Here is a 24,244-nt window from a genome sequence, read left to right on the forward strand (position 1 = left end):
TGAGTGTAACAAGGAGTGAGCTCATTCCATTTGGAAGATGCAAACACACAAAGCTATACATTTTACAAGGAAGCAACTGTAACTGATTCTAGAGAAGGCCCATGGATAAGGCTCTCTAGTTTATGCCTTAGAATGACTTCCCAGGACATCTGAAAATCAACAACCTAGAACTCTAGGTAACTTAAGAAGATCCTAATAACAACCTCTTCAAAACCTTCAAAACTTGTGTGAACAAAAATGGAAACCATGGCCGGGCGTGATGGCGCACGCCTTTAATCCCAGCGCTTGGGAGGCAGGGGCAAGCGGATCACTTTGAGTTCAAGGCCAGCCTGGTCTACAAAGCGAGTCCAGGACAGCCAAAGCTACACAGAAAAATCCTGTCTCTAAAACAAAACAAAACAGGAAAATGGAAATCATGGATCCGGGATTCCCTCAGTGACTACAAAACTTATTTACATTATTTTCTTCGATGATATTTTAAATAAATAAGATTTCTATGTTACTCCTTATTGAAGAATTTATTTTAATGTGTTATAGATTTGATTAAATTTAATCTAAATATGTTCAGGCTGACTCCCAAATTGTATTAGTTTTGAATATGTCGAGGGGGAAAAAGGTAAATTTAAGTTTATAGCCATTTAAATAGCCACATATATAGAGAGCTAATTTAATATAGTTTTAGAATGCTGGCTATTTCGGGGGAACATGAAGGTTTAGAAACTGTTTGCTGGAATTGGTGTGATTGTTCTCATAGGCATATGGAGTTACTACATTTCAAGGCTCTTTTTCCTTACATGAATGGTTGACCAGTTCCTTTTTGGATACTGTCTCTATTTTTCCCGTGAACCTCTTGTCTTTAAGAACTCATCAGATCTAATTAATCCTAAAGACTCATTTGAAAGGTGGAGTTTGGTTCTATGCTTCCACGTTTATCTAGCCTTGAGTTAGGGTTTTCACAGGGCAGCAAAGGAAACTACTGAGCCTCCATGGTGTTAATTTTCAGTTCCCACATAACATCATGCGCAGGATATTCTTACTGTATTTTATGTTAATGATGTTATTTAGGTTAATTATATGATATTTAAGAAGCAAGGGACACCATGACATAGATAACCTATGAAAGGGTAGATAGTCCATCTGATGAACTTAATGAAAGATTAGCTTACCCAAGGACACCATCTCTGAGACGGAGCTAATAACAGTCTCTGACTTCTGCTCAAGCCCATATCTCTAAGCTACAATCACAGCTTTGCTCCCACCTGAGGTCCAGCACTGCACAAAACCTGTGTTGTTTTGTTTTTGTTTTTTGTCTATGTGACTGTGTTATGCTAGGATTTAGAAACTAAAAGTATCTGGTACCTAGATTGTCAATTTTATATACTTTATATCTTCATAGGCACAACTTGATGATTTAATTAACTGAATGGTTTCTTGTTTAACCATGACAACAACATGAGTTGTGTTTAATTCTGACTGAAACTTCTTAATGATAAAATTTAATGAAAAAAATTAATACATATTTAAAAACTAAATTCTATTATCTTAATTCTAAGCATATTGATAGAATATTCTGGACATTATTTCCTGTTGGGTTAAAAAAATCTAGAGAGGTGGGACAAATTGTGTTTGTGCAAATAGGTGGTAAGCAGTTTTTGAAGAGCTGATGTTAATTGGGATCCCTTTCTTGGTGGCAGAAAATTTGTCTCCTTTAACTCTCCTTGCCGTGAAGCACCTTGTCACAGAGGTGGGACTCCTAGAGACACAACCCCCGCATTTTCAAATCTGTGAACTTGTCACTGCTTGAGCTTCTTTCTGTTCATACCAATTCCCCTGATGCCTTGTTCTTTATTAACATGTGTGTGACCATCTTGACAAGGGATCCATCTATGAAACCTTCCTTCTGTGGCCTCCCTAACAGTGAGAGAAGGACACCGAGACGCACTGGCCATGCATTAATGTGAATGTTAGAGTCTGTTGCAAACTTCTAAATACCCAGTTCCTAGGCATTTTCCCATTTATTATTCATCTATTTATTTTTTCCATATATTTTTTAACTAGAGAAGTTCCCACTATGTAGACCTGTCTGGCTTGGAACCAGTGACCCCCTCTGTTCCTCAGCCTTTTAGTCATGGGTTACGTGGATGCTCTGCTGTGCCACAGCAGCTTTGGCCTATGTGGAGTGGAGGACCAGGGTGGTATGTAAATTTGATTTTTAAACAAACTTTCTAAATGTACTTTTATGTGAAATATTCCTACTTTGATATTGAATCCAGTGTTTTAATTTGTTTATAAGTTCCCAAAATTATTTTCCCAAATTAATCCAGACATTCTGCTCATACTCTCTTATTCATTTTTTAAATAAAACATTTACTTAGTGTGTGTGTGTGTGTGTGTGTGTGTGTATGTGTGTGTGTGTGTGTGTATGTGTGTGTGTTTATGTGTGACTCTGTGCTGTGTGTGTGTCTGTGTTTGTTGGCACGCATGTTATGTCAGGGGTATATTAGGTCAGAGAACAGCTCTCTAGTGTCAGATCTCTCTAGGATCCAAGGAGGGGACTTGGGTCATCAGGCTGAGCCCAGCACTTCTATTAATGGCTGTCTCTAATTCAATTAAAATTTTAAGTATACTCTAATTTTTTTCATTTGCTTTTTGATTTTGTACCTTCAAATAAGTCAGAAATTATGGTTGTGGTTTATTGTTTTCAGATTTATTTATTTTATTTTATGTGTATGAGTCTCTGCTAGCGTGTATGTATGTGAACCATGTACATGTAGTGCCCATGCAAGTCAAAAGCAGGTATTGGGTCCCTGGAGCTGGAGTTCTGGATGGTAGTGCATCGCCATGTGAGTGTCTGGGAATTGAACCTGCGTTCTCTTTAAGACTAACAGGGGAGTCATTCCTCCATCCATGAAATCATTTTCTAACAAGTGATAAAAACTTTTCTTTTACATATATGAAGAGAGTTTTACTACACTAAATTCAATTTACTTTCAAATGTGAAGTTGCATACAACAGAAACAGTTTAGACATGAAGGTCAAAACTAACTTCTCATACTGTTGTGCATACCTTACTTGGACTGTGTGAGATTTGACGTACTGCTTTCTCAATTTTGATTCATGAAATGTTTCATTCATCTATTAAAAAGAAAAGAGGTTAATGACATGATTTCAGCTTTTTAAAAATAAGGCTTCCATTCGGAAAACTTGAAATATAACTAAAAATTAACAATAGTACAACAAAATATCTGTATCCAGCTTGACCTCATATGGCCAAATACATTTAATTGTATTTATTTATGAATCATGGCAATTAAATTATTCCTAAATTTCACAAAATATGCAATATTCATGTCTTCCTAAGTCATGAAGAGCATCATGATTAACTATAATATTCATTTTGAAATGGTGAATTCAGTGGACCCGTAGATATTAATTTTCTTCCATCTGCAAATTTTATTGGAAGCAAATGTAATAAAAGAAAGCAGCAGTGCATCTAGAAATATTTCTAAATTGTGTGTGTGTGCGCACTCACATGCGTGTACATGTGGTGTGTGTGTATGCATGTATGTATGTGCTATGGCAGCCCTGTAATGCCTATATGGTGATCTATTTTTTCCTTTTTCAAGTATATGTTGTTGGTAGTTTTAAAGGGAGGTAACAGGGCATAGATGTTATGCAAAGGGAAAGGGGAAATTGCTGGGATACTTTAACTGAGGAGAGGGGAGGGCAGGTGATGACGGATAGAGAGAGAACAAATAACACTAACAAAGTTTGAACAAGCCACAGGGAACCACATTACTTTGTAAGCTTACCTAAATTATATGTATTGGAGTTACTTCCACATGGGGTGTTAAGGAACCGCGCACTCCCCCCAAGAACCCTAAGCTATCTAACAGAAACGCGAGTCCTAAACATGTGAAACTTTCCTTTGAGTTGTTAGTCAGGGGCTTCCAAGAGACTCTCCAAGCAATGGAGGCTCTTGTCATCGGCATTGGTTGCCTCCCAGAATCTGAGGGTCAGAGCCTTTTGCCAGACACCAGTCTCTATGGACATAGGACTTAGAAGAATCAGATTAGAACTGACCTAAGTCTGAAGATTAGCTCCCATAATATCTGAAGATGCATCTATGTTCATAAGAGAAATTGGTCTGAAGTTCTCCTTTTTTGTTGGGTCTTTGTGAGGTTTAGGTATCAACGTGACTGTGGTCTCATAGAAAGAATTTGGTAATGTTCCATCCATTTCTATCTTTTGGAGTAGTTTGAAGAGTATTGGTATTAGCTCCTCTTTGAAGGTCTGATAGAATTCTGCACTGAAACCATCTAGCCCTGGGCTTTTTTTGTTTGTTTGTTTTAATTTGGTTGGGAGACTATTAATGGTTGCTTCTATTCCTATAGGAGAAATAGGACTATTTAATTTGTTTATCTGATCTTGATTCAATTTTGGCAAGTGAAATCGATCAAGAAAATTGTCCATTTCCCTTAGATTTTCAAATTTTGTGGCATATATGCCTTTAAAATAGGATCTTATGATTCTTTGTATTTCCTCGATGTCTGTTGTTATGTCTCCCTTTTCATTTCTGATTTTGTTGATTTGGATAGTACTCCTCTGCCTTTTATTTAGTTTGGCAAGCAGTTTGTCTATCTTGCTGAAGATGCTATACAAGCTGGCGAGGGAGAAAAGCAATCAGTAGTCCTACTACCAATCTATAAAACCTAGGAATCCCAAAGGTGCAACATGTGGCAGTTATAGCTAGGGGCAGGGTAGCCAACAGTTGTCCATCTGGGCTGCTCAGGACGAGGGAATTCAGGTCTGCTACTGTAAACCTAGCCAACCTCCAATGGCTATGGTGATCGCAGACTCTAGAGGGGAAACTACTCTTACCATTTTATTAGATAATATGATTTCTACCTGTATTCTATTTATCCACATATCAACGTGTAAGTGTAGCTCTTACCCTCCTCAAAGAAACTTCATTTTGCAACAAATGGAGACTTCTACAGAGACTCAAGCGATCAACATTCAGAGAATAAATGACAGTGGGGGTTCCCAAACCCCAGTTGGTACATCTGCACTACAGAGCCTATACCTAATTCTTGGCAGCGGGGGGGGGGGGGGGGGAAGTCACAGGAGAGGGTGTGAAAAAATTTAACAGTCAGAGGCTCAGGATGCCTGCTGCAAGATACTGACCTTTAGACTTAATAGGGAAGCTGTATTTGTGAACTCTCAACACCATGGTTGCCTAAAAAGCCCTGCATAATGACTATACAAGTCAACATGCAAACGTAGATGGGGAACACTTTTGTAAGGTCCCACCCCAGATGAAAACCTACAGCCAATCAATGACTGCTGAGAGAGGGAGAATGAATTTTCTTCATGGATAAGACACATGATAGGTTATCAAATCCCAAATGGTCAGTCTTAAACACATGAAGACAACAAGAGCACCATATAGACTTAGTAGGTTGTGTGTGTGTGTGTGTGTGTGTGTGTGTGTGTCTGTGTCTGTGTGCTACAAAACTAAAGAAAGGATCCTAATTTTGACGAGTGTTTGGGGCCACAGGAAGTTAGGAGAGGATGTGGAGGAGGTGGAAATTATATAATGCAGTATTCATGTATGAAATTCTCAAAAATTAAAATCTAAAAGAATTCAAGGCTATACAAAGACGTCTCAAGAGAAATTTTATGTAAGAATCATTTTCTCAATTACTTCTCTCTCTGTGTTTCCAATATAATGGATAACTTCCTACAAAAGGACCCTCAGCATCACTAGACAAGATTTTCACCTAGTATAGCTTACAAGTCGGCAAAGATAGCCCTTGTAAACATCATCATGTCGGACCTGACAGAAGGTTTGACTTATATTTTTCTTCCTTCTGCCAAGTAATTGGAATATGTGCATTTCTTCAATAAATGTATTATTTTGTGAAGTAAACTATAAATAAAATAGTTATACTTTTTAAGTGGCTCAGTGGAGGTGACGGATGATCAAGCATGCTAAGAAATAAGCACATAAGTACAGTGGTTTGTGATATGCTCGATGTGAAGATTGTGAAATAATGAGATGGAATGATTCAGGCCTCAGATAGGTCTCATATGTGAACGAGACCCAGAAGATCGAAAGTCAAAAACAAAGGGAAGGGTATAGTGTTAGCGTTACATTTTTAAATGTGAGTTACATTTTTCTCTTTTAACCTAGGTAGCACCCAAATAATTGAGACCAAACTATTATATTTCTTTAGTAAGCTTCCTGGCACAATAATGAACAGTTATTATTCTATTCTTAACCCTCCAAACTAATATGGCTTCTTCCCAGCATGAATCCCCAAGATACTTGTATTTTATGACTTCCTCCGCTCAGCCCTTCTCTCTTGATGTCTCCTGGACTTCTGCTCCTGGTTGAGTCCCTTACTTGCCCCCTCTCTCTCTTCTCCTCCCTGGCTGGCAGGAAGGCCAGCCCTAATCTCTCCCCTGCTCAGTCACTGGCTGTTAAATAGTTTTATTGACATATCAAGGAACAATTGGGGACCAGTGTTTGTACAGGACAGGAGATTCTCAGAACAAGTTTTGCAAACAGATGTGAAATGTGGGGACACAGACATCATCATTTGAATCTTCACACAGTACATAATAACATTATGCTGACAGTATAGTTTTCTAGGTGAAAGGAAAAACAATTGTGAAGGTCCCAGGTAAGAAAAGGCTGGTGTATTTGAGGGATTTGTGGCTCAGAAGACATCATATATCTTGTATTTGCCAAAATATGTAGGGATGCCATTTCTGAGGTTCTTATAGCCCAAGTTAATTTGAATGTTATTTGTAAATAAAACAAATGCAGAGATCATGAAAACAGTAAATAATAATATGTTCTTCTATTCTCAATTCCATGGTAGCTGCCTCTCATGGGAGAAGCTACAATTGGTTTTTATGAAAGTCAAGAAAACATTGAAATAATAAAATAACTTTTTACCATAGGTGCAGCAAAAATCCTTAGAACCTTCTGTAAAGAAGGACCCACATCAGCCCTTTGAAAGATTGAAGATATCTATGGATATCTAGGAATGAAATTGGCTCTCATCTTTTCTGGAACTTTCTGTGACTCCATAAAAGGAAGTAAGGATTTGAGGCCAGTTTAGTCACATAGCAAGCTCCAGGACAACTAAGGCTACATAATGAGACCATGTCTTAAAACAAAAACAATAAGAACAACTACAACTACAACAAATCAAAACAAAACAATAAACCCAACCAAATCCCCTTCCACAAAAACTAAAACAAACTAATAAGGAACTGCAAGATGAGGGTGAATCTTCCTTCTATGAGTGCAGTGTGAATCTTCCTCTATGAGTGCAGTATGAATCTTCCTCCTACGAGTGCAGTGTGAATCTTCCTTCTATGAGTGCAGTGTGAATCTTCCTTCTACGAGTGCAGTGTGAATCTTCCTTCTACGAGTGCAGTGTGAATCTTCCTTCTATGAGTGCAGTGTGAAGCTTCCTTCTACGAGTGCAGTGTGAAGCTTCTTTCTGGGCTTTGGTGTGGAGAAGTAGAATGCCTTTGCCCCTAGTTAAGCTGGTGGAATTTAAGAACACCTCCCATTCCATCTCATAGAGTTGTTTTAGATAAAAAGAAAATGGCCAAAAAAAAAAAAAAAAAAAAAAAAGAAGAAGAACAAGAGTGAAAATAAAGGGACCCAGAGGGCTAAGAGCATAAGACAGACTAAGTACTCATCCTAACAGAGCTGGTGAAGCAATAGTTGCCACTTGGACAACAACTGCAAAACACATAAAATAAAAACAAGAAAATAAAAAAATCCCAACACTTAAGAATACTTATATATAGAGAAAATTAAAAAGCTATTACTGAAAAACAAAACTTTTTAAGATTAAAAATTTAGTAGTTCAGGGCTGGAGAGATGACTCAGAGGTTAAGACCCCTGGCTGCTCTTCCAATGGTCCTCAGTGTAGTCCCCAGCAACCACATGTTGGCTCACAACCATCTATAATGAGATCTGGTGCCCTCTTCTGACATACAGGCAGAACACTGTATACATTATAAATAAGTAAATAAATAAATATATAGCCAAAACACTAAGAATGTAACATTTAGGTAATTCCTGGTTGTTTCTTGCTATAGGTAGTTTATTGTACATATGTGTAATAATACAAATGTATATGTAAAAAATAAAAATTATTTAATAAAAATATTAGCAGTTCAGACAGGCATGGGGCACATATCTTTAACCTCAGAATTTGGGAGGCAAGAGCAGCTTAACTCTGTGAGTTTGAAGCTAGCTTCGTCTTCAAAGTGAGTTATCAGGATAGGTGGGGTTACATGATGAGATCTTGTCTCAAAATAAAATGAGTAGATCAATTAAAAACACTAATTTTTATTTTTGAAGTATGAATTTATGTTTTGAAATGCTAAATGGAATTAATACCTAATATTTCAAAAGCATTATTAATATTCTTGTACTACGTTTACCAAGTGGTGTCACAAAAAAAAAAAAACCAAACCAAACTGTTGTTGATGGAGGTGGAAGAAGAGTAGTCAACTGAGCTACTGTGGTAAATATGAGTTGTTTTAACTTTTTGGATAGCTACATGGCAGCATTTCTTAAAATTATAATCTTATTAATTTTATAAGCCTTATTTAGAAACTTCACAAATGTAGAAATATGTAAAAGTGTATGTAGAAAGATTTCTTTTTACACTATCTATTTATGTTAGTCAAGGCCTGGATCCAACAGGTTCCCACAAATAAAGATGCATCTGAAAACATAACACTGAAGAATATTTTGGGGTTGTTGAAAAGAATAATTGACTTTCCTATTAACTTTGAGGAAACTCTATAAGGATTGCTGAGAAAAATAAACAATTTTAATGACACTGCACATAAAGAATCCATTTTGACAAAATACTGAAAAATATTCATGTTTCTATGTTTTGCTTTTCTAAACATGAAAACATAGTTAGGAGATAAACAGGGAAGACACATACATCACATCATGGTAAATGTGGGTAGAAACCGGAGATAGTTGTGAAGAGGGAATTGGAAAAGACAAGGGAGGGAGAAAGGGAGTCTGTATTTAACATCTTTCATGGAAAATTTTGCTTTCTGCAATGGACTCTCAATGTGTATACAAACTATACTTAAGGCAGAGGAGACTCCATGCCCAGCAGTAGATGGCCAACAGAAAAATAATTCTATGGTCTTTTTTGGAGGTTTTTTTTGGTCTCCTAAATTTTTGTCTGCACATGCTTTTTAAATCTTATAGGTCATATATATATATATATATATATATATATATATATATATCTTTATGTGTGTGTGTGTGTGTGTGTATACACACACACACACACACACCTTTTGCTTTTTCTTGCCTCTCTCTTTGTTGTTTTGTCATATTCTCTCTCTCTCTCTCTCTCTCTCTCTCTCTCTCTCTCTCATCTGTTTTATAATAAGAGAAAGAGAGAAAGGATATGGATTTGGGTGAGTTAGAAAGTAGGAAGGATCTGGGAGGAATTGAGGGCAGAGAAACTGATCAGAAGGTACCATATGAAAAACCTCTATTTTCAATAATTTTTTGCATAATGTCATTTTCCCCTCTTTTCATGTATGTCTCTGTCAACCAGAAGAAGGTGTCAGAACCTAGATATTCCTGAAGTAGATGCTGGGGACTGAATCTGTATACTCTACAGGAACAGCAAATGCTCATCGCAGCTTCTCTTATGAGATTTGAATATTTTATCATTTTATTGTTCATTGCTATATATAAATTGGTTTATAGAATTTTAAAGATGGTGATTTTCTGACTTTATTTTATTTTTTAAAAGGTCTTTTTAACTACTGTGTGAAAGGATTCTTAGGACATCAGGATAAGAGCAAAGACAGAAGTTTAGAGGCAATAGTAGGATTTTGGGGGAGAGGTGGTAGTAGTTGTCATGAGGGGGAGAAGAGGAGAAATGTAGGCAGTATTTTGGAGGTGGACAGTCTTGATTTATTGATTGTGTTTTAGATTGAGTAACTTGATTGCTTTTTTTTATTTACTGAGATGGATAAGACTAAGGAAAATTAGATTTTGTGTGTGAAGATCATCGAGGTGGCATTTAAAGTGTAGGTTTTGTGGAATAGGGAATATATCCAGAGAATGGTGAAGAAAGAGGAGACCCGGGAAAAGTGAGCTTGGCTCTGAACAGCAGTGGTTGTGTCAGGATTCACATCTGCAGATGATAAGGAATCAACAAAGCCAACAGGGGGAAAGAGTGGGTGAACGTGAAGAAATGTGGCAAAGGATGTTCTAAAAGCCAGGAAATGAAAAGTGTGCAGAAAATAAGTAATTACAAGAGGAAGGAAAAATGTGCTATATATGTAATAATATAACATAACTATTGTTATTTAATTTATTGTTTTCTTTTTAAATGACACAATTTAAAATCTTATGACTCCCATAGAGAACCTGTCATTTGGTAAGCTGAATCAAAAAGAGGCAAAGCTCTAAAGGAGCATATGCTCCCAGCATGTTCTGGTTAGTCTGAGGGATTTTACTTGGTGAATGCCTTGGCTGTATGGTGAACTAACATGTGCCCCGCTCTTGGATACTCCAGTGAATGGTTTAATGTATAAGGTTGACTGACTGCTTTTCATGGGTGTTTTGACCATCTATAACCCAAAGCATTTATGTGGTGGAAATCGTATTGCATTTTGTTAAAGAGATTGAATTATTTACCTGCTCACATTAACTTCTTAAAGTTTGAAGTGTGCTCAAAATCTTGTAGTATTTTGGTGGTCTTTCAATAGAGGACCAAAAGAGAAAAAAAATCACGAAGTTTGACTTTGGTCAACTTAATCTCTTCATGTCTCTGTTTTTTATATGGCATAGGGACATTCTGAGGATTAAATATTGATGCATAAGTACCTATATTACACTGAAAATTCATAAAGGTAATTATATTGCCCAGATATTGTCCCAGTGTTAATTGTTCTTAGATCTTCTTTTCACTTACGCATCATACCTGCTGATGAGCTTAAAATAGTAACAGAAGACATGGAGATTTGTTCAACTCCCCTTTGGAGAACTATTCAAAATATGAACTTTGAGAATGTTCTCCATCAAGACCTTTCTTCTATAGTTTATGTGAAAGCAGAATTTCTCTTGAAAAAATATATGTGTATATATATATATATATATATATATATATATATATATATATATATATACATACATATATGTATGTATGTATTTTAGGGTGAGTCATTGAAAAATTTATTTAATGGCAATCAGAATAACAGAGTCTACAGGAATTATTGTAGTGATTGTGAGATTTGTCTAATGACTCATAACTCCATTTGGTACATGTTATTATCAGAGTGTTATGTATATGAATGATTTATATATGGTAATGAGTGTAATACATGAATTATACTCAATAAATCAGAAAAAAGTACACACACACAGAGATGGCATTGCACAACATATATTTGGTATATGTTGTTTTCAAGCATATGTGTTGGCAACTGGGAATAGAGTTATTTAGGCCTGAAGGAAGACATCATGACCACTGCTTATCAGGCAAGGATGATGTGATAATTAGCTACAGCAATTGTTCTAGAACAGTGGTTTTCAACCTGTGGGTTCTAACCTTGGGGAGAGGTGTCATCTGATACTTTGACAAGGGTTGAGTACTAGATATCCTGTATATCAGATATTTACATTAGGAGTCATAACGGTTATACAAGTATAGTTATGAAGTAGCAATGAAAATAGTTCTATGGCTGGGGTCACCACAACATGAGGCACTGTATTAAGGGGTCACAGCATTAGCAAGTTTGAGAACCACTGTTCTAGAGTAATCAGGGACTAATTGATTGAATGAATTGGTCTGAAGGTAGAGATATTCTTAGGATAAGCTCTTAGAGACTCAATTCCACTCTACAAGGTGAACGTCATACCTGGCTTCATTGTTGGGCCAAGAGCCTATGACTAGACATCATAAACCCTAGGAGAGACCCTACTCCTATTGTGCTGATAAATGGAGATGATATTAAGCCAACTCCTAATGCCATACCATCATACTCGCAGAGTAAGGCTAGCCTTTTTTTTTGAGACTGACAAAACAGCAGGACTTTGGCTTATAACACACTTTATCTTTCTAACATCTGCATCACATTATTGTGTTGGTATTGTTGATCTAATGCATCTAATGCACATGCAAAGACACTGAGGAGAAGAGAAACTAAAGACCTAAAGTCATACAGCTAGTAAAGTACTAACTTCAGAATTGGCTAAGCCCTTGAGTGCATTTATTTCTCTCTTTTGTATTTTATTAGTAGTAGTCACTGTATAAAATGGCTAGCTTTATTATGGTATTTCCATATTGGCATATTATACATGTATTTTCCCTATTCCTCATTCTTGTTTCTATCCTCTTTCCACCTTGCCTTTTTCCAAATAGTCCCACTGAGCCTAGCATATTTCATTGAAGGCCTTTTCTCATCCACTGTACTGTATTGCTTTGTTCTGTTTTGCTTTTGTCTTAATGCTAAAGGCTCAGTTTTCTGCCTCCATTTTCTAATTATTTCCATGATGGCAAAAACACACCAAGACTTTCATGTACTCTGACATACTAACAACTTGTACATATTGGGATGCTTTGAAGGACTATACATTTCTATCAGATCATGAGGTGTGCAATATCCTAGCAGGAGATTCTAGGAAAAATGACAGATGAATGATGTCATCAGTGCTCCTAACACTGTCAGTTGGGTTAATTAAATTACTTCAGTTAGTTATAGCAGTCTGTGATAACAGAAGCTTCTGGCTAAACACACTCAGACTCTTGATTGAACCTGTAGCCAGGTGAACATTAATATAAAGCCAATTCTTAAGCAGATGATTTACGATATTTCCTCAACAGTGAGGACTCGCGAAGTGATCTTTATTTTTGTCACATTGCCTTTAAGATTAGCAAGGCTTCTTCTTCAAGCGACTGTTTAATTTTGGAACCCGAGGTAGCATGGCCTTAGTTGTGTATCTTAAGTATAAAACACATGTTATTTATGTAATTGATTAATTCATAAGAAATAACGACTATGTGCTATTTTTCATAGGGTTTCTTCAAATGTGTCCCTTTGCATACTTGTCTGAAAGGGCTGACTCATATTATGTAGAACTAAGGTATTGATTAGAAGTTGTTTTGAACTTGGAAGGAAACTTCTAGAGTCTTAACACTTTCAGAAATGCACAGAAAAATAATTCAACTTACCAAAGAGACTATCTTTTTATTTAGGTCGATGTATTCCTGAGAATATGGCTTTGCAAATTTGCTGTCGTAGTCAATGTTGTTAACCTTAAAGCTGACATGATAGTAGAAAGGTGGCTTTCCTGAGGAGAGAAATGAGAATAATTTTTCCCCTGTGCACAACCAGTTCATTCAGAGATGTCATGTGCCCATAAAATGCCAGGTTATGTGACATCTAAAAGTGTGGATGCCCAGTGATTGTGGAAAATGCTCGGGTGGAGGAATGTTAAATTATAACCTTTCACCAAAAATCTATTCAAGTTTTTAAAATATAAACTTTTAATATGTCAGTTCTCAAGTTTGGGCAATATGTCACGAAACAAAATTACATTAAAATATAGTAATTATCTTGGTATTTGTGACTGCCATACATTACATTTCAAAAAATCAGCCAAATCATAGGATTTCTTACTCATAGAAAACTAAGAAATTAAAATGAAAAAGGGAGAAAATGAAAGGAGGCATTACTTGAAAGCCCTGCCCATTAAGCAGACTAAACAAAGAAATGAAATGGGCCAGGGGTGAGGCTGGCCAGGACCACTCAAATCCCTCTAACAGGAAAACAAAAATTTCTCTTCTTAAGTTACAAGGCTGATTTGTAAACATCTAGCCTATACACTAAGGTGAAGAGTACAGAGAAAAGAAAAAGGATAGATTGAAACAGCAGGGAAAAAAACTGTGAAAAAAGTAAAAATATGTAGTGTTTTTAGAAAAAATTGTATGTCAGTGTAGTCTGCCATGCCTTTCTCAAATGACTAAAGAAGTGAAGAGTGAAATAAGATAGTAATTTGTGTTTGTGATGTATGTGTGCTTGTGCATGTCGGGGTGTGTGTGGAGGCCAGAGGCTGATGTTGGATTTGCCTGTTTCTATTCCCCAGCACATCAGGAGTAGCTTGCTATGTGTGTCCTGGGGGGTTCTGACTCAAGCCTTCATGCTTACACAGCAAGCATTTTATCCACCAAGTCCTCTCCATAGCCCACAGTTTTGTTTGTTTCAGATTAAGTTAACAAAGATGACAAATCAATCAATCAATTAATTGGTCAATCAATCAATCAATCAATCAATCAATCAATCAATCTATATGCCCTTGTAGCCTATCAGGGGAATGGAAATCAGAACACATTTTTGGAGGACGATTTGGTAAGGTCACCAAAACCTTGAAATATATTCTCAGATTTCGTTCTGGTTCTTCCTTTCAGTTGTATTCTCCATATAATTAATTCCACATAAATCTATACACAAAAGAAGAGCTATTCAAAGCAATGCTATAACATTGTGCATAAGAGCATGGAATTTACAAAATAAGCTGCTTATACATGAGTAAGTCCAGTTTGTAGTAGAATATTATTTCATCATTACAATCATGTTTTAGAAAAATACTAGGTTAATAAAGTACACATGAAAAGAAACGAAAAAGCTAAAAAGGAAGTTGGCTAGGATATAACACTGTTGTGACTGGAAAGTGGGATTATTGATAGTTTCTATTTTAAATCATTTTTTGATTTATTTTATTTTATGTGTATGAGTGTTCTTCTTGCACACAAGTCTGTGCACCATGTGCTTGCCTGTTACCCATAAAGTTCAGAGAGGGCATTGGATCTCCTGGGACTGGAGTTATGGGTGGTTGTTAGCAACCATATGGGTGCAGGGAATTTAATCTCAGGTCCTCCGCAAGAACAAATGCTCTTAGCCACTGACCTATCTCTCCAGCACAGTTTATTTTTTTAAAAATATTTTTGTTTCTTATTTGTATCAATAAATATTAAATTAATTAGAAAAATAATTTGAAGAACCTTTTAGTACAGTGTGTGTGTGTAGGTGTGTGTGTGTGTGTGTGTGTGTGTGTGTGTGTGTGTGTGTGATTGTGGGAGTGTGCTCTGTGGAACACATGTGGATGTCAGAGACAAATTGTGGGAGTCATTCAACTCCTTCAACCATGTGAGTCTTGGGAGTAGAATCAGGCTTAGCAGTAGGTGCCTTTACCCATGGGCCACCTTGCTGGCCCAGAAAATCAATGTTAAGGGGAAACCTTTCTCTGTAATTATGTATATTAGCTACCGATTTCTAACATTTTATTACTATATTAATTTTTTGACATCTGTCTTAAATATTATATATATTATTTCCTTGTCACAGGATTTATTCAGAATAATTCTAAAGAAGTATATTTTTTGTCATTGTATATTTATTTGCACAAATGTCACATAACTTATCTTTACAAATACGAAGGCTTTTAACATTGTGAACCAGGCACTAGAGTATAAAGCCAATTGTAGTTTCTGTTAGGTCACTGAGTACTGACTCAAAAAGAATAGAAGTAAATAGAATGTGTTAATTTGCACACATAGGAATGAACAGATTGTCATAATAGAGGGTTGCCTTCAGTCTATAACATATATAGACCATAAACAGAAAAAAATGTTAAGGCATAACATCTGTTTTAGGTGCTTGTTAATTTTTGATTTTTTTTGCAATTTTTATATTTCTTTTTTAACATATACATTTATATTATTACACATATATAAAATAAACTACATGCAGCAAGAAGAACCATGAAACAATCAGGAATTATATAAATGTTACATTCATAGTGATTTGGTTATTTGTATTTGGCAAACTTGAAGAAAACGTCTTTCCTATCTTGGTGAGTCTATAATTCTTTTTTTTTGTTTTTGTTTTTGTTTTTGTTTTTTTTGGTTTTTCGAGACAGGGTTTCTCTGTGTAGCCTTGGTTGTCCTGGACTCACTTTGTAGACCAGGCTGGCCTCGAACTCACAGCGATCCGCCTGCCTCTGCCTCCCGAGTGCTGGGATTAAAGGCGTGCGCCACCACGCCCGGCGAGTCTATAATTCTTAATGTAAATCAATATCTATTATATTTTGTCATTATCAACTTAAAACATCTTCTAGACCTAAAAACATCTTAACCCTTAACAACAATTCTAAGACTAAACTATCTGGTCTTCAGCCCCATTAGAGACTTGAGAAGGAATAAAAGTGAATTACCTGAGTAAACCGGAAGTGCAGGTTAGCAGCTTCCAAAATGAAAAAATTAAAGACTGTTTGCTACCTGAACAGTTATTTTTATTCATAAAAGAGTAATTGCTACAATTAATTAAGGTCATGTGATTAGTAAGAATTGAAGCTTAAGGAAAACTAAGAACCTCAATTCTCTTCTTTACATTTAAAAATAATTTGAGAAAACCTAAAATTATTTTCAAAGAATGTATATTTAGTCTGACTGCTTAGATAAATGTCATATAGAAAATATTATTTTTGTCTTTAATTTGCATCAATCATTTTATCATGTCTTTGGACTTATAGATTTATATGTGGGCTTATAATTAACAAATAAACTCTACAGATTCCCATTTTTATGCATACTTTAACATCTGAATGTCATATATGTGACCTGTTTTGGCTGAGTTAACCTTAGAAGTTGAGCTATCTTGAACATCCTCAGCTTGGCTCTCAACTTCTGTCTTCTTTTCAGACTTGCTGTTTTCTACTGTGTTCTCTCAGATGGGCCACTGGAGAGTTTACCACGCCCTTTTACAGAACGCATTGCTACACTTGGCTTTGAAGAAGTGCTCTGTGAAGAAAAACTCACGTATTTCTAATTTTGGCTTTTGGATGCAAAGCAAAATGAAGCAAATGAAAAGGCAACAGAGAAGTCCCTGTTTGTACTCCTATATTTTTAACTTCCATTTACTATTTCATGAAACTAAAGTAGCTATTTGTGGAAGTGTGTGATGGGGCTAAGAGTTTCCATTTCTGAATAGTATGAACAATTTGGGAATATTTTGAGACAGAAGTGATAAAAAGATTAGTGAGGAAGATTAACTGTATCCAACAGTCACTCATTTGCTGACGTTCTTCTCCTTACCAGGGTAGCGTATCTGTTTCTACCTGATCAGATGCTAGTCTAAGACGTGTGGAGCCTATGTTATATCTAAGAGTGATTCTGTTGCATTTGCGTTCTGAACACCTCTGGAATGTTTGAGGTGCTCTCTTACTGAGAAGGCACACTTGGTTTTTTTGCCCATCTATGGGTTGGGTGGAGTTTGGACATAATGACCATAACTAGTCCAGGTGCCGTGGACATTTAAATGCTGTTGGCAAAGCAGGGCATGTATGCCTGAGCAACATCACTAAAGGACCTTGGGTTTCTGGCACCTTGCAATGATATGGTGAAATTGCTCATCAACTCTGAACCTTTAAATTATTAATCTTATGCTTGTCTGCCTTGCCTGAGCTCAGCTGTTCTCAACCTTGGCTGCCCACCAAGACTACATGGAGAATTTTGGACAGTACAGATCCTTGGGAGTATGCTTTGTGTACACACTTTTTTATATTTGTAAGACTGCAGAAATATAACTCAATTTACTGTTAATTGACGTAATAATTTAAATATTTGTAGGCTACCATGTAATGTTTTAATACATCTATTTTGTATTTTTGTAGTGTTTAGAGTAACATTTATTTCCTCAAAAATCATTTCTTTATTATAAGAACATTGCCAATTCTTTTATTATAGCTTTTAAAAAAGGATGCAATTCCAAACTGCATTATAAATATGTATCTCTATACCAATATATTAGTATAGCTCTCAGACCTAATAATGGAAATGTCTTTGTGATGTGGACAGCAATTTAGAAACTCACAACTGGTCAAATTACAGAGAACAGGTGTTTGTATAATGCTCAGACACAAATGGTATGTCTATAATTACACCCTCTACCACCAAGGCTCAAGGACCATGTGGAAGAGGGACTGGGAGGATTGCAAGATGCTAGGTTAGGAAGGACTGGGATGAAACCGTGACTTCTGTGTATGTCAGGGCCACAGTGCTCATGAACTCATAGCAGCAGTGGGTGCTGGAATAAAATCAAATCAGTCTACATTTCAGCTGGAAGAGCTGGGGCTCCTGAGTCCCTATCCCAACCTCATGGTTTCTGGAGGAGGTAGAGTCAGTTTTCTTTAAGGATCTGTCTTCTGGTTGGTTAACTATGCTTTAGAGCATTGGTTCTCAACCTGTGGGTTGTGGCCCCTTGAGGGGTTCACATACCAGATTTCCTACATGTCAGATGTCTACATTGCAATTTATAACAGTACCAAAGTTACAGTTATAAAGTAGCAACAAAGTAATTTTATTGTTGGGGGTCACCACAACATGAGGAACTCTATCAAAAGGCTGCCACATTAGGAAGGTTGAGAACCACACTGATCTAGTGGATGGTCCCATACTCATGAGTATATAGGTAACCCACATTGGAAACAGTGGACTATTAAAAAAATAAGGCCAGAATGTTGGAAGGGGTCTGGGGATGGAAGGCACTAGGAGAAGGCATAGAGAAGACTATGATCAAAATATATTGTATGCATGTATAAAATTCTAAGAAAAATAATTCAATGTTATATGAAGACAGACTAAAAAGTATCAAACAAAGCATTATCAAAATCTGTCTCCACTTTGCTGTGCAATAGAACATCTGAACTCATCGTATAGAGCTATAATTTAGGAGTAGTATACTAATGTGATATTTTCTCTCTTCCCCTTCCCTCTCTCTTTCTTTTTTCTTTCTTTTTTCTGAGTCATTGGGAATTGAACTTAGAGACTCATACAGCCTAAGCTGGTGTCTTCTATCACTGAGCCACATTGCCAACCCATTTTGTAGTACTCTTTAAAAACCTCTGGGTCCTAGAAGCCTACAAGTAGAACATTATGATAGGCAGATTTGGGCCCAGGGGTCCCGCTCAAACTAAGGCACCAGCCAAGGACAATACAGGCGGTAAACCTTAAGCCCCTACCCAGATCTAGACAATGGACAGAACACTCTCCACAGTAGAGTGGAGAGTGGGATATTACTTTCTCACATACTCTGGTGCCTCACCTTTGACCATGTCCCCTGGAGGGGGAGACCTGGTGGCACTCAGAGGAAGGACAGCAGGTTACCAAGAAGAGACTTGATACCCTATGAACATATACAGCGGAAGTAATCCCCCTCAGAAACAGTCACAGGGGAGGGGAATAAGGAGAAAATGGGAGGGAGGGAAGAATGGGAGGATACAAGGGATGGGATAACCATTGAGATGTAACAAGAATAAATTAATAAAGGAGAAAAAAAAACTCTGCAAGTGATTCTAAAAGTTGGCATTAAAATTCAATGATTTGAAATAGGGGTTTTCCAAGATGATGTGCAGATCCAAATCTAGCCTGATTTTTGGTACCTTTTGAACATAAAATCACTTTTGCATTTAGAAAGGTTGGAAAAGTCAAAACAATAATGACAATGGGTAATATGTGAAAGTTCTGTGAAATTTAAATTTTAGATCCTCCAATGCTATTTGAAAACAGCTATAGTTGTTTACTTACTATGTAAAGCACCTATATTAGCACAACACTTTAATTCAGAAGTAGCTACTCAATGAATGAATGTTAACTCAGTTTGTGGACACTTTTATGTACCCTTATTTTTTCTCATTCTCTTATTAAGAGTACTAGGTGCCTTCCTTAGAAGTTGGCTAAATATAGGTTTGGAGATGTGGCTCAGGAGCTGAGAGGTTCCAGGCTTAGTGACTGTTATCCACATGGTGGCTCCAGGTCCAGATGATCTAATGCCCTCTACTGACCTTAGTAGGCACTGCAGACATGGGGCGCACAAATATACATGCAGGAAAAATACTCATATGCATAAAATAAAATAGGTATCCTAAGCAGACAGCATATTCTTATCATTTAGAGTAACATAAAGCAGAGAAAGGAAGGTATCCATGAGGGAAAAGTGTTCTGTGTTTTGGTTTACCCAGCTATTTTTTTTTTTTTAGCTAATTATTGACTCTAGTGAAGAAATAATTGTGAATATATGCCTCATTATTTGTAGGTTTGGAGTCTAAAATAGTGAACTACAAAATACTGCAGAAGCATTCAAAAGGAAATCGGTATGTGTCAACTTCTGTGTTCTTCTGACCTTTGATTTGCGCTTTCTGGCATTGCTGGTGTAGTCTTGACTACCATTCTTTTTCATTGACAATTTCATCTCTATTCTGTTTGTATTTATTCCTTTGTCAGCATTTAGGCTTAAGACCCATCTACCACTTCTTTAATAAGAGGTCTTAATGCTTTGTGGGTGGTCTCTCGGATAAGACCTCAAATGATGCAATTTCTTTCCCAGGAAGCCTCTACTTGCTCCCTAGGAAACACATCATTCTGCGCCTTGACTCTGGATGTTCATGAGGATTGCCTCTTCTTGATGCTGCTGAAACATCATGAAACCATTATTTGTCTTAAGGGTTATTATTATTTATGTTTTTGTTTGTCTGTATAATTGTATGCCACCTGTTGGTGAGTGCCTCCAGAAGACATAGTTGGAAACCTTGGAGCTGAAGTTACAGGAATTTGTGAGTGGCCTGGTAGATGGGTGTTCTGGGAAACCATCAGCAAGTTCTCTTAACCACTGAGCCACCTTGCCTGCCCAGGCACCCATTACCTACCTATATTTTAGATATTCCATGTGGGAGTCAGGCTTCAGTCTGTTATGCTCCTTAATCTCTAAGGGCCTTTTTAGGGTAACATTGATCTGTTTCATAAAGTCTGTTTCCCAGCTTGATGTTAAGGGGAAATAACAATTCGTCACACATTAAGTTGGTGATTTTTAATGTGAGAAATAAAAGCTCATCTACTTCCAAATATAATCTCAAGTATTCTCCCCTTACCTCCAGTTTCTCATACCCACTCTTGATGAACAACTGAGTTTAGAGTACATCTTTTAAGTGAGTAATTATTATTCATAGACTTTGGCATATGCTATGACTGTAATTCATGCTTTAGCAGTGCTAACAGCTGTCTCTGCAGTTTGTATAATAGCATACATGGAAGATAAAGTTAAAGTGGTTGCAGCTCTCCTTCCTGTGGGGTGTGTCATTAGATCACATTGCATTCCTGTATGTGTCAGTGTTGTGTTCCCTTTATATACTGAAGTGGATCTTGAGTGAGTTTAGACAGACTCTTATAAATGTAAACTTTTCCCCTAGAAATTACTATCAGGTTTTCAAATAATACTTCTCAATCTGTGATTCATGAATTATGTAAAGCAGAAACATGGTAGCCTCAGAAGATAATTTCAGGGAAGATTTTTTATATGTATGACGACCATCGTTCTGATAGACTTAAGAAACTATGATTCTTCTACTTGTGGGAATTTTTATTTTCAAGCATAAGAATTTAAAATATTCCTGAGTTATGAAAAATTTGGTTAATTCTGATCTTCAAATGTAATTGAGAAAGATAAATCAATTCTAGGTTAGGGTTTTGCTTTCTAAAAAGGGGTTTGTATGAACCTGGATTCTGATTTCAGATTTTTTTTTGGCTTCTAGGAGAAGAATAACTGTAAAGTTACTGATAAACAGAGGAGCATCACTATTGCTTATGTGGGTATTTAATAAAAGTCAAATAGCAAGCAGAAGGTTGGGGCCTATGGCCAATGTTCTAAAAAGCATTTGTTATGACAATTTACAAAATCCACGAGGCAGCAGATGAGACATCTAAAGCACTTTGTGTCCTACTCTATGTAAGCGTGCACCGTCTGGTAGATATTGGGCCTGCTTGTACTTCACCATTGGTGAAACAGAAAACTTATCAGGAGAACCACTAGGAAGTAAATTTGTCACTTGAGTTGAAAATAAATATCACTATATTTACCATTATTTTCAGTACTTATATATATATTTAGTGATTATTCTCAAATATTTGCTATTCGAATATAGGAAAACACTTTTTATTAAAAATCCTCATGTAGGAAGGTAGATATTGTATGTCCTCACTCATCTGTGGGAGCTATAAACATTGATTACATAAAATCAGGGAACAGAACAGTGGTTGCCAGGAAGTGCTCAGAAAGGGAGAGTGAGGAGAGGTCAGACGACGAGTGCCTACGTGCTGTCAGATGAAGAAATAAGTTCTAGTGTCCTGCAGTCACTAGGATGACTGTATTTTACAAGCAGATGTTTTACAAGGAACAAGAAGAAAAAACTTGAAGATTATATACACATAGAAGTGATATAATTGAAGAGATGGACATGGTAACCCTCTTAATCATTAAACATGTGCATATATCAAATGATGACACTGCACCTCATAATATGTTAAATAAATTGTTTTTAATAAGAATATCATCATGCTTAAAGTGATGAGAACAAAGTACAGAAAACTTGACATGATGCTCTATTTTTAAGAAAAAATAAACTCAGTGACCTCATAAGTTTTCCTATTTTATTCATAAAATATATGAAAAAATTAAAGGTATTTACCATTTGTTGTCTAATATTGTAGAAGAATCTACATTTAAGGAAGACTTCTATGAGTAGGGTATATTTATAGATGAAACACGGGCTTTGGAGTAAGAAATCATATTCTGTAGTAAGAACTCTCAGGTCCTTAGCTTTTATATGTACTTGCTAGTGCATTGATTGGCTCCTTCTAGAGCTACTAAGCTCAAGAAATAGGGACTGTGTCTACTTTCCTCATCAATGTAGTCTCAATCTCAAAATATTTCCAAAAGACAAAACAAAATGAAACAAAACCACACCTCTTACACTGGGATAAAGTCTCTTGGGGACAAAGTCTGTGCAATGTTCATATGCCAAAACTCATTACAATATATTATATGGGAATTTTTTCATATATCAGTTATCTCTCAATAAGGTTTTAAATGTTAGTGAGGTTGGTGCTAATGACCATAAGGGTAAAATATTAGTTTTCCCAATGTATAGTCAACAAATCCATGTGATTGAACCAACAAGCGTAATGAATACTTACCACAGGCGACAAAATAGGCAATGAGTCCAATTACTACTGCAGCAGTCACGGCCGTTAAGATGCCTAGGGTAATCTTGCCACACCTTGTGAGTTTTATTTGTGTTTTGCACTCTGTTCTGAGTAAAAGAACAGGAAAGTGTCAGTAAGAGCTCATTTTGGGACGCATGGAAAGACATATGAATTTAATATTAAGTGTAAAACTGTGCTATTTTACATTAATGATATATTCAGGAGACTGAGGAGTTTAGAAACTGTGGAGAGGTAGCGGATATAGCATTGAGGCTGCTTAGTTTTCACTACCTATGGTTGACAATGGTAATACTAAATACTAAATCATTTATCCCTTCAAAAAGTATTTGTAATTATTTTACTCTGCCAGACATTACTGTAGGAACCTCTGTTCCTCTGAAGCTTACAAACTACTGAATAGAGCTAGATGGGACAAAAATAAATAAATAAATGAAATGTATAACCGGGCTACAAGGTACTAAGTGCTAAGTGCTATAGGAAAAGCAGGACTGGGAAAGATCAGAAATATGGCTGCTTGTATTAGCTGCAGGAGTGATAAACTGATAGTTTAGTATGGTGGTCTGGCTAGATCCCAGACGGTAAAGTGTTAGCACAGATGAGGAAGTTATGAATACTGACAGCTGGAAAATTCCAGACAAAGAGAAGGCCCAGGAAGGCCCAGAGGCAAGGATGGCCTTAATATACTAGATAGTGTAGATGGAGGAGAATGAGAGCATAGTAATGAAAAAATGAGCCTGAGAGGCATTGAGGCCGGCTTTTCCCAAGCCTTGTGAGAATAATTTTGGTTTTTCTCTGAGAGCAGCTTTAAGGAGAGGATTGTGAGGACTTGGCCTAATGTCTTAATGGGACACCTTTGGATGTTATGAAAAATGAACTACAGAGGACAAATAGAAGGAGAAGGAAGGACAGAGAATGTTACAACAACGGAAACAGACAATGGTACTGCCCGAGACCAGGGCAATAAAGCTGGAAGAAAGAGGTTCCATTTTACATAGATTTTAAGTATAAACCTGACAGAGATCTCGTAATAGAAAAATGAGTTCTAAGAGAGGAACTGAAGATGATTTCTAGGTGTTTAGCTGGAATACTTACAAGATGGCATT

The 24,244-nt window shown here is 36.5% G+C and overlaps 1 protein-coding gene across 1 annotated transcript in view; it reads right to left on the bottom strand.

Annotated features, from left to right (window-relative positions):
• Positions 1-24,244, bottom strand: part of LOC311585390 (transmembrane protease serine 11C) — a gene marked incomplete at its 5' end in the record, with an annotated part of 51,382 nt that overhangs the window by 21,631 nt on the left and 5,507 nt on the right. Inside the window, 3 exons of the mRNA XM_084760539.1 lie at positions 3,068-3,135; positions 13,260-13,378; positions 23,112-23,227. Coding sequence (XP_084616665.1) covers positions 3,068-3,135; positions 13,260-13,378; positions 23,112-23,227 — 303 coding nt within the window. The remainder of the gene's footprint in view (positions 1-3,067; positions 3,136-13,259; positions 13,379-23,111; positions 23,228-24,244) is intronic.

This window comes from Acomys minous (assembly GCF_964271855.1).
Source record: "Acomys minous genome assembly, chromosome: 15".
NCBI classification, from domain to species: Eukaryota; Metazoa; Chordata; class Mammalia; order Rodentia; family Muridae; genus Acomys; species Acomys minous.